A 12271-nucleotide genomic window follows, 5' to 3' on the forward strand; every position below is an offset into this window, starting at 1 on the left:
AACGCCGAGAGCTGGGCTCAAACCCAGCATCTCCTGCGTTAGTGGCGGGCGCCTTGCCCACTGCGCCACTTAGCCGCCCAGCCAGCGGCTGTCTTTTCACCTGACAGCGCGGACTCTCATTGGTGAAGTGTAACGCGTGGGAGGTCACACTGCCTTCACCACTTCCTGTCTTTTGCTGTACAGGTGCCTGACCTGAAGGAGTCGCTGTCCACAATGCCAGATTACCACCCCATCGACTTCCCTCCCGCTAACTCAGCCAAACGAGTTAGTATGACGGCTGGCCCAAGCCAGAGGCAATGCTGACACCCGGATTCGAGCAATGCTGACACCCGGATTCGATTATATGGACACTTTTATGGAAAGTTCAAGCCTGGACCACAAAGCTTCTCGGAGGGTTAAGGCTATACTCTGTCATTTAGCTGGTTCGGTAAGAACAACAACAAGCTATATGGCTAGCTGGATGCAGTCATGTAAATGCGTATTTTGCTTTCCTGCCTTTTCAAACGACGGGGACAGATACAACATGCCCATGGACTGTTACTGGAGTAAAGGATATGAAACTTTTTTTTTGTGGACAGCTGAATGTCAACTCTTCTGATGGTAAGTCATATGTTTAATTTACGCAAGCCAGCCTTGGCTCTTTTAACAATATGCAAAATATGCTGTACTCGTACTGAAGTTATTATATACTGTATACTAGGTCTGATCTGCTTGGGATTCCACGTGAGGTACTTAATGCTGTGTGAGAGAGAGAGATCATCGATCTCCTCTCTCTACCTCTCTCTCTCCAACGCAATGAGCCCTCCGTAGTATGATCATGATCATTATGATAGACTGGAATAAAAAAAAAAAAAAAAAGGTTTACAATTTACATACTGTAGGTGTCCCTTTGTTCATTAATGTTAACCTAAATGTCACAAGTGAATTGTATCGAAACACCAAAATTGTCTATTGCACAACTCATTTGACAATCTATACCCCCCCCCCTTCCTACTATACGTAGCACCGGCCGCCACTGTGTGAGCCATGTGTTATTCTTTGTGAATGTCGGCACAGACTATTGGCTTATTTGTTCAGAGCACCCACCAACTAGCCGACCATGAACAAGTTAACTTATCATCATCATATCATCACCCATCATAAACTCTCATGAATTTCAAATAGTAGGCTAGAGGGGCAGCAGTAGGACCTCCTGTGCATTGGCTATGGACAGGGTGCACAATGTGTATTGCACCATAACAAATTATCGGTAATGCAAAAAAATTAAAAATAAGTCTGATGACGTCACGTTTTGTTTACCGCAAAACGAAACCACACGTTAATGTCAATGGCACAATACATGTTTTCAAACTCTCTTTGGGTGTTTGCATTTCATGGGAAGTATATGTCTCCGATATCTTGGTACAGTGGGCAGGTTGTTAGAAAGTGTTAGCTCAGTTTCTACCTCTGCTCTTGAAACACTACTATCTCAAAACGTCCAACCTCTCGAAACTTTCTTTTGTTATGTGCTTGCGCTGCCGCAGTGGGTTCTTTTTAGCGGTCTGCTTACTCCTTCCATAGTTCACATATTTGTAATCCATTTAACGTTATTAAGTTAACGTTAGCTAATCGTCGGACATAACGTTAGCTCCCTAGGCTACCTACAGTGCGCAGTCAGGACAAGAGTAGCAGATGTGACGTCGCTAAACAAGTCACAAATTAGGCTGTTATGTAAAACCAAAACACACCACAGAGCGAGTCTTCTCCAAAGCGGGGGACACTGATGTGGAGCGAAAATAACTGCTAGAATACTCAATCAGCAGCAGAGTAGTTCATTGCTGCTAGATTGTTTGTTTAATCAGTTGTAAAATACTTTCATTTATTTGTTATTTAAATAAATATTAGGGATGTCCGATATTGGCATAAAAATGTGATATCGAAAAATATCGGTATCGGTTTTCAAAAATATATATATATATATATTTCTTTTTTTAAACATTTATTTAACCTTTATTTACCCAGGCAAGCAAGTAAGAACAAATTATTATTGTATTTATTGTCAAAGTATGCATAATGTTGTGTTAATTACACAACAAGAGATATGTAATGTTAATTACCTGAAATTATTCAGTTTTTTGGGGGGGAAAACCCTGCATATATCGGTATCGGAAATTAAGAGTTGGACAATATCGGTATAGGTAAAAAAGCCAATATCGAGCATCCCTAATAAATATGACAATTTTTTGATCAGCAGAATAGTTATTTGCTGCTAGAGTGGTTTGTTTACCCTTGTTATTTTGTAAAATATAATACCTTTATTTATTTTGTATTTAAATATATAGATGTGTACCTTTAGTTAATTTGTAAAACATATTTTTTTTAAATAAACATAACATGTATTTAAAGATGTGTGTGACTGTATATATATGTTCTAAATAAATAATAACTATTTGTATAGCACCTTTCATACAGGGGATTGCAGTTCAAAGTGCTTTACATCAGTAAGATGTAAATAATAATAATACATTATTTATTTATTAAATATTAAGTTTGGATTTTTTTTTTTTTTTACAACTGAGGTAGGTAGATACATTTTTTTGAGACTAAAGTACCGAAAAAAGGTACTGTTGGGTACCGGTATCGATTCACAGGTACCGGTTCAAATGTGAAAGGTACCCATCCCTACTTATAACTAACTTTATTTCAACCAAAAACGCTTAAACAATAATGTAGTGATAGAAGGGAACTAATTTTGTGCAAAAATGGAAAGCTTGCCAATGTTCACGAGGCAGAATTATTACAATAGACGATAATACATTTTCCCAATGATAAATCCCTATACGGGTGGACCGTGCAGGAAATTAAAGTGACGTCAGACTACACCTCCCTATTGGTGACCTTATGATGGATTTATGTTACTCACTATGAATAATCTACATTTGGAAAACTAATAGTAGGCTACTGGTGAAACCTGCATGCAACTGAGATTAGCCCATGAGAAAAGAAATTGGGTCATGAAAGGAATTGCGGTTGATTGGAAGTTAATGGCCAAGATTTCTATATTTATTTTTTAGCAATGGTATAATTCTCTCATGGTGCTTATTACTCGATACGTTTACTCTTTGCGAGCCAGATCAGACTCCCTAGAAAATAATTAGATTTATTATCAAAATAGACTACTGCAATAATAAAGTAGATTTATTTTTCACGTCTGGTTTTAGTCTTAATGTTAGTCAACTATAATAGGCTTGGTAGCAATGTTTTAAAGTTGAAAAGAGCTTACCATTAGCCATTAAAGCTACAACAGCATGGGAGGTCCCGCAGAAGTTGGACGGAGCACTCTCACTGGCAATCACTCCAAACAGGGCAATTGGTCCATAAGAAGAGAATCCAAACAAAGCACCGAGCAAGAGGATCCAGATCTACAAATGAGTCAAGTTATACAATGAATTAAATGTTCCTAAATTTCAAAAACAAGACCTTCGATCCCCATGCAAGCTGCAAATCCATGAAAGGAGTTTCTAACAGAGGTGTAAAGTACTTGAGTAATTGTACTTCGTTACAATACTTAAGTACTGTTTTTGGGGATTTGTACTTTACTCGAGTATTATTAGGTTTGTATACTTGTACTTGATTGAACATTTTATTAACAGATTGCAGAATGGGTACAATACAGTACAGCTCAATACACACAATTGTTAAGGGGATGCAGACCAGAGAAACACTTTCGTCTTGTTTACATCAGGGTCCCCCATTTTCAATTCATCATAACATATACATTTAGTCATTTAGCTGACGCTTTTATCCAAAGCGACGTACAAGTTCTGTACGACAAGACAGCAAGAAGGGTACAACTCTATCAGCTGAGTAACAATGTTCATCAAAGTGTTGCGTGTTACAGTGTAGGTTAGTTTATTAGGACAAGTGCATGACAGTAAGGTTAGTCACGGTTAGATTTTTTTTTATCATTTCAGATAATGGTTGAAGAAGTGAGTCTTTAGTCGATAGACAGTACTGCTACATCTATACATTTATGACATACCAGATTTAGAAATACAGTACCATTTGTGATACAAAAAGAGTAAAAAAAAAAAGTATACATTTGACGAAGAAACTGTACATTGGAGGAGGTGGGGCGGGGTTGGGTAGGTGGGGTGGGGTTTGATTTGATTTTTATTTGTCTCGAACATAGAAACATAAAACAAGTTTAAAAAACAAAAAGGTAAATAGTCAAAGACTATTTCCATACAATAAGTGTTCGAGAAGGAACGGGGAAGTAAAACAACTTATCAAGCTCTGCCCCTTCCTTACAATATTTGACATTATAATTTAATAAAAATAATATAACAAATAAGAAATAAAATAAAAGTACAGTTTTTTATATCCAAATGAGAAAAGATAATAGGCAGTCACATTACTGCTCAAGCTCCTCTCTCTTATATGTGTCCATAAGTGCTTGTTTATAGCTATACCTTTAAATGTATTGATATTTTTGCTTAATTTTATATTCGCATCCAGACCATTCCAGAGTGATACCCCACAAACTGCAATGCACATACTTTTAAGAGTTGTACGTACCGTAGGTTGCTTTAAAGCTAATGTCCCTCTAAAATTATAAACACTCTAGCCGTGAACATTTTTTGAATGTTGCTTGGTAATTTGTTTTTTATTGCCAGAAACATAATTTGTGCAGATTTGAATTTGATTAAGTCCATGAATTTTAATGTTTGACTCCTTACAAACAGACTATTTGTGTGATCTAAATATCTACCATGATGTACTATCCGTATGGCTCTTTTTTGCAGTGTGCATATCTTTTGTACGTTGCTTTTATAAGTATTTCCCCAGATTTCAACACAATATGATAGATATGGTACAATGAGTGTGCAATATAATGTACCGGTATATAGAGTTTTCTGATTCAGGATATATCTAGTATTGCCCAGTATACCAATACTTCGCTAACTTTGAACACAAATATTTTATATGGGGTTTCCAGCAGAGTTTGTAGTCTATTAAGACCCCTAGAAACTTGTTTGTATATACTCTCACAATTTTTACATTATCAATTTTCAGTTGAGGATCAGTGATTATTTGACAATTTCCAAATATCATGAAGTTGGTTTTTTTCAAATTTAGTGACTTATGTGTTGAACCAACCTTTTAATTTGTCCATTTCTATGTTTGCCACTTCTAAAAGCTGCTGAAGGTCATCCCCCGAACATAAAATGTTTGTGTCATCCGCAAAGACAACAAGTTTCAGTATGTCAGATACCTTTTTTTTTTTTTTTTGTAAACAAACACAAACAAACATGACAACATAAAATATAGATATATATATATACAAGCATTAATTAACAGTGCACATCCAATGAAATCACCATTTAGATAAATGTCTTATACAAGATATACCCCTAATACCTGCTATCTAATACCCTCTACACACAATGCTCTCGCTCGCTCCCCCCATTGGATAATCCATCCATTATCGTTCGCTCCTAATCAGGCACTACCATTATATGCTAGCTTTTATTCTCTCCACCACATTGTCATTTTGGATTAATTGAGACCCAAAATTCTTGCTGTAGATATTTCTAGATAAATCACTTATGTAAGAATCCAGACCTTCCGGCACATTTTTTCCGGTTGAAACCATCATGATGCTATCAGCTTTTTAGCCGCTGTGATACCAGATAAAACCAATCTCTTTAGCTGTATAGGTACTGCACACTCAAAAACATCATTCAGCAGTAATACAGAGGGGTGTACAGGTATATCAGAGTTAAGAGATTTGATAATTGCTGGGTCACTTCTTTCCAGAATATCTTAACTGGTGGGCAGTCCCAGTACATGTGCATAAATGTCCCCTCGTCCCCATTTGTACATAAGGAGCATTTGGAGTCTTGTTTAAGACCCATTCTGTTCAGTCTTATAGGAGTCAAGTATGTCATATGAATATAGTTAAGATTGATTTGTTGATGGTCCGGGTTCCTTGATGCAAGTCGAACATTTGCCCAGACTTCTTGCCAATCAAAATCTATTTCCAGGTCTGGTATATCCCTCCTCCAGACTGAGTCTAGGTGGAGGATTTCATACGAGGACGTTAGTAATTGATGATAAAAATCTGAAACAAAACCTCTCGATGTCTCTCTTTCATAGAAGAATTTGCGGTATCTGTGGTGTACAATTGGTATCCTTAATGGAACACCGTAAGCCTTCAAACATAACAATAACTGTGCATAGAAATAATGTGGAACTGGTGAGCTTACATTTTTTGCGTATTTCCTCATAACTACAAAAACCCTGTTTGTTGAAAACATCTCCTAATGTGTGTATGCCCTGCTTTTCCCATCTAGGGAATCTTATAGGTCGTTTTTCCAATCAGGAGTGCATTGTTATTGAATAAGGGAGTATGATTATGCCATTTATGTGAGTTAGAATATTTTTTGTGTGTTTCACGCCATATCCGGATCGCATGAGTAATAATGGGGCCAAATTTTTAGTTCGCATTGCTTAATTGATAATTTGGTGTATACTATGTCCTGCAGTCTATGTGGTGCTACTATATTTACTTCAAAATTTCTCCAGGATACTGATGCTTGGGGATCAAACCAGGTTGTCAGTGGTCTTAAAGTGTACGCCTTAAAATAGTGGAAAAAATCTGGAAATGCCATACCTCAAGTCGGCTTTGTTTCTCTGTGCGGTGGATCTTTTTATACGTGGTGGTTTGTTATTCCAAATAAATTTGTATGCGGAAGAGTAATTTTTTCCAGTAACCATCTGGAGGGGGTAACGGTAGCATTGAGCTGATGAAGTTGATTCTAGGTAAGACATCCATCTTAACTATTGAAACCCGTGCCTGTACTGAGTTTTTAAGTTTTGACCACCTGTCAAAGTCGTATTTTATTTAATTTTGGATTTTTATGTAATTGTGCTTCACCGTTTGGCTTATGGTAGGGAATACTTCAACTCCCAAACGTCTAAAGTGTTTAACCATTATCATTTATACATATATCATTTATGTATAAAATGAACAATTTGGGTCCAAACACTGACCCCTGTGGAACACCACAGGTAATGTTTAAGCATTGTGACTTGTGCTGACCCATCAGAACAAATTGCTGCCCGTTACTAATATAGCTTTTCAGCCAGTATAGAGCAACCCCTCCGACACCAAACCTGTCCATCTTTTTCAGTAAAATCTCATGATCTATTGTATCAAAAGCTTTTTTTTAGGTCAATGAATATTCCTAATACATATTTCTTTCTCTCTATACATATTTCTTTCTCTCTGGCGGGGGAGGACAGTACATTGGAGGTGGTTGGGTGGGTGGGGTGGGGGTAACTGTACATTGGATTATCGACGAAACCTTACTTGGTTCCAAGAAGAGGGTCTCGTGTATTACTGGGTTAGGACATTTACTGTACATTGGAGGGGGTTGGGTTAGGACATTTACAGGGGCCAATTTCGAATTACAGTCTCCCGTAGGTGCTCCTTGAGTGGTTTTAAAAGTGGGTAGTGATTCACATTACTTTACAGCTGTGGGTAGGGCGTTCCACATTGATGTGGCATAATTGCGAAACGTGTTTAGTCCCTTGTTTGAGCCGAATCTGGGTTTAACATGATTTGTGGAGCTCCCTCTGGTGTTGTGGTCGTGGTATTGACTGACCTTTGAGAAGTATTTTGACATGTACATGGGTACCTTAGTCGTGTAGTGTATCTTGTAGACCAGGCCCATTGCAAGTTGCTGTACTCTGTTGTCTACTCTAAGCCATCCTAGGTTGTAAAAGTGGGCAGGGGTGAGGTGGGTTCTAGGAGTAAGGTCAAGCAGTAGTCTGACCCGTTTGTTTTGTGATGTTTGTAATTTTGTTTTTAGCGCCTTTGAGGTTCTTTGGTACCATGAGGTGCAATAGTCGTAGTACCCTTGAATGAGTGCTCGTGCCAGAGTCTTCAGGGTATTCTTGTTTACCAGAGAGGAGATCCGGTACAAGAATCTAGTTCGTTGGTTGACTTTTTTTTTATTACATTGGATGCCATTTTGTCACAGGAAAAATTTGCCTCTAGGATGGAACCTAGGTATGTAATTTCATCTTTCCTTGTGACAATAGTCACCCACTGTAACTGAGAAGCCGTCGGCCTTGCCGAGTTTGTTATTTGAACCAAAGAGAATAGACTCTGTTTTACCCAGGTGTAATGATATTCAGTGAAAAACACACTTTTTACTCCTTACATTTAAAATGCAGACCTACAAAGTACAAATCTCACAGGTCCAACCATTTTAATTCGTATAATTTGTTTCTCTGGCCAAACCAACGTTAACGTTATTAATCCTGCGGCCGCACTTTATTTAACAAAAGCGAATCAAATCCCCATCAATGGAAAATGAACCCGCCCATACCCATGCTGATTGGTCCTTGTGCAAGACTAGCAAGCGGGGATCTTTGATTAAACACTAGTCCAGTCATTATAGGCCAGAATTAGGCTAAACCTAGGACAAATTGCAACATTAGCAAACTCAACTGATTTTGTATCCTCAATATGTCTTTAGTGAGAGAAAAAAAGTCCCAAGGAATCCCATCATGGGAAATGTGTTTTTTTTTCAATGTTTTGTTACCCCTATAGTCCAGTCATTATAGGCCAGAATTAGGCTAAACCTAGGACAAATTGCAACATTAGCAAACTCAACTGATTTTGTATCCTCAATATGTCTTTAGTGAGAGAAAAAAAGTCCCAAGGAATCCCATCATGGGAAATGTTTTTTTTTTCAATGTACTTGATTGCTGGCAGGATCACTGACGACACTGTCTTTCAGAGATTGTGACTCGTTCAAATTTTGAGGTAGCTCAAAAGTAAAGATACCATTTGATTCTAGACAACCTCGGGTTTCCAATGAGACCAACCATGTCATGTTACCTCATTGGAAAGGGGGCTACATACCTAATTATTCAAAGTTAAGACGATTTTTTGGGGAGGGAAATGTGGCCATCACCATTTTTCAAATGGTCCCTTGGCCTTCTACCTCAATATATGTTAATGGAAATGGGTTACATGGGTACCTACAAGCCTCCCCTATACAGACATACCAAATTTATGTTAAGCCCATGTAGTTTTGTGCAAGAATCATGTAGTGTTTTGCATGCTGTACAAATATGTAGTTTCCGCCTATTATAAAAAAAAAACATCTCCATGGACCTATCCCCACGGACATAAACCCTTGAGCCCCATCCTCGTGGACTGAGCTCCACAGAGCCTATCTACTAATATTCCAAGAAGAAAGAAATGTCTTTATCAAATGTTTTGATTAGTTCTGGCGTGTATGCTAATTGGTGCATATCAAATAAGATAATGTGTGATTTGCATGAGTAAACAGAATAATTCAATGAAGTTGTGATTGACCTTTTTTCTTGTCTTTGTGTGTGTAATCAGCTTGTGAGTTTTTATAGTGATATCTAAAAGTAAAATTTTCACCACTATGTTATAACAGGCATTTTTCGATATGAATATATATAGGTCGTTTTCAAAACTTTCCCATGATGGGATTCCTAGGGACTTTTTTCCCCTCACTAAGGACATAATGAGGATACAAAATCAGTTGAGTTTGCTACTGTTGCAATTTGTCCTAGGTTTTTTCATATAATGACGACTACACCTGCCATCAGAAGAATAGACAGTCCGAGTGATAAGCAAGCGAGAGAGAGAGGATACATCGCTCCGTGCACGCGTGTGCGGGGCTCGAGCGATTGTGTGTAAACTGCAGGTGGACCGTGGAGAGAGAGAGTGAGAGTCAGGGACAGATTGAATTTTTTTTTTATTGATTGAAAATGTTAGTAACAGATTGCAGAATGGGTACAATACAGTACAGCTCACATTTGCATATTCTTGGTATCTATGGACCTCAGGGAATGTATTCACAGTGTCAGAAATATTGTGTCCATTACTAGGCTTGCTTAAATAGTGATGAAACGGAGAATATGAATTATGATTTTTCTTTGCATCTTTGACAGTGAATAACACCATGCTAATAATGACCAAACATAAACTGCCACTGATCTCGTTCAGTACCTTCTTGAGATCATGTGTACAAAAAAATCTAAAAAAATTAATAAAGGGAAGATGATTAAACAGAAGGTTCTGTAGATACAGTACTGAATTCTCCCATCTGGACCAATACAATTTGAAATATTATTATAGAATAGGAGGCGGTCAGGTGGCGTAGCGGAGATTGCGCTCGTCACCAATGCAAGAGGCTGCGGTCTCGACTCCCGGAGTCAGCATTGCCTTGGCTTGGGCTGAACGTCATACTAACTCGTTTGGCTGAGTTAGGGGGAGGGAAGTCATGGGTGGGAATCTAGCATTGTGGACAGCGACGCCTACAGGTCAGATCTGGGCGCTTGCTCATCGGAGGCAGGACTTGATGAAGGCAGCGTGACCTCCCACGCGTTACGTTTCACCAATGAGAGTCCTCGCTGCCAGGTGAAAAAAGAGTCACTGGCTGTCGCCGCGCGTGTCGGAGGAAGCGTGCGGATGACTTCAGGGTTCCCTTGTACCAACCAGTAGGAGAACATGCGCACAACAAACCAGGCAGGGGAGGGGGGGAATTGGCACAACGACTAAATTGGGATGGGGAGAAAAACAGAGAAAAAAATCGGAGAAAGAGAGGATAAAAAAAGAATTACCTTAATTAACCTATTGCTAAACTAACGTATAGATGATAATATACATTCTACATGCTTTTGTGACATGTTAGTGATGTTAATACTTATATACGTTTGATTTTAAAAATCGATTTTTTTTGCATCACTCTGAAAAATATTGATTTATGACCAGATGTCATTTTGGGGCCGGATCCGGTCCCGTCGGGTGGAACAGGTTAACTGAATTGGAGCAATCCGCCAAAATGAGAATTAGAGACAGACCCTATTGATACAAACCCCTATTGCTAGAAAACAACGCTAAACACTGGAAAATGCAATTTATAAGACAGGGGACCTTTAACACTTTCAGAGCCCAAGCTTAATCTTGATTTACCGCTTGAATGCCCACCATCCACTTCAATGTTAGCGTTAATAATGCCTAATCTATGTTTTAAATTATGGCTATGTGTCTAATCTGCCCGTCGCTTATCAATGACTCGTTTTCCAGTCAACATTGTCGAAGCGGATTGTTTTTTTATCAGTTCATCTTAGTTTTATAGCATTTAGAAAAGCCCTCGTTTAAGGAAAATATAAATATATATTCCATGATAATCGCCCTTTACTGGAATATTCTAGAATACACAAAAACTGTCAATTTTCAGCCTATTTATGAATCGTTTAAAAAAAACGCTAGATTATCGATAGTATATGTGTACGTATGCACGCTATATAGGCGATCTGAAAAATCGATTCTCTGATTTCCTCAAAGCGATCGCGCACAAACAGCCACATCACACATAGGGCGAACGCTGAGATCTCAGCGAATACAACTCTGATTATCCTAAGACTTGTAAAATAGATTCCTTACCTCAGATCAGATGTTCTCCAAAAAGATCATTCCAATTCCTGATCGCCATTCCAAAAATCGATCGCTTTTATTGATACAACGCTATATACTGTACACATGTATTACACTCTGTTCTGAGGCTCCACAATGAATCCGATCGGCTCGGGTTACATGCCTGAGAAGTAAAATGTGGATTCCGGATTTCTCTTTTCTCATCCATTTTCATTGAGTCCATTCCAAAAGGGTGCATTACCATCTGGTAGACGATAGGGGGCGGTTTTTTCACATCTGAGCTCCTACAGGGGCTGCATACCAACGGGAGACTCGGTTGATGAAATATGAATTCAGATCGCTAATACAAAAATAACACGCCAATTGTCGTGGTGGGCATTCAGGCCAATATTGGGCTGATAACACGTGTTAGGTCGTTTTGGGCATTGAAAGTGTTAAGTACATTTAAAAGTAGAAACTTTTTGACTTTACTCAAGTGTGTTTTTAGCCAGATACTCTGACTTTTACTCAAGTGCGATTTTGAGACGGTACCCATACTTTCACTTAAGTATAATTTCTGGGTACTTTTTACACCCCTGGTTTCTAGGCAGCATATACCGTACCTCTTTCTCCGACAGGCCGACGAGGACAGAGACGGGATGAAGGACTTGGGCCCAAAGAGGAGCCTCCTGGGAGCGAACCAAGAAACATGACATTTATTATCACAGGCATGTTTTAAAGGGGAACTATTTTACTATTTCTTTCACTATTTGGGCACTTTTACACAATTCCTGTGAGTTTATGGAACACCTCTGTAAT

General features: G+C 38.5%; 1 protein-coding gene across 3 annotated transcripts in view; it reads right to left on the minus strand.

Annotated features, from left to right (window-relative positions):
* Positions 1–12271, minus strand: part of slc37a4b (solute carrier family 37 member 4b) — a 48956-nt gene that overhangs the window by 9547 nt on the left and 27138 nt on the right. For 2 of the 3 annotated variants that reach the window (XM_084319932.1, XM_084319933.1), the window contains exons 8-9: positions 12076–12141; positions 3263–3401 (exon numbers count right to left, since the gene is read on the minus strand). In XM_084319932.1, the coding sequence (XP_084176058.1) occupies positions 3263–3401; positions 12076–12141 (205 nt within the window). Of the gene's footprint in view, positions 1–3262; positions 3402–10326; positions 10591–12075; positions 12142–12271 lie in introns of those variants that run through there. The other variant, XM_084319934.1, reaches the window with a different exon arrangement.

Source organism: Notolepis coatsorum (genome assembly GCF_963971535.1).
Source record: "Notolepis coatsorum genome assembly, chromosome: 8".
NCBI lineage: Eukaryota > Metazoa > Chordata > Actinopteri > Aulopiformes > Paralepididae > Notolepis > Notolepis coatsorum.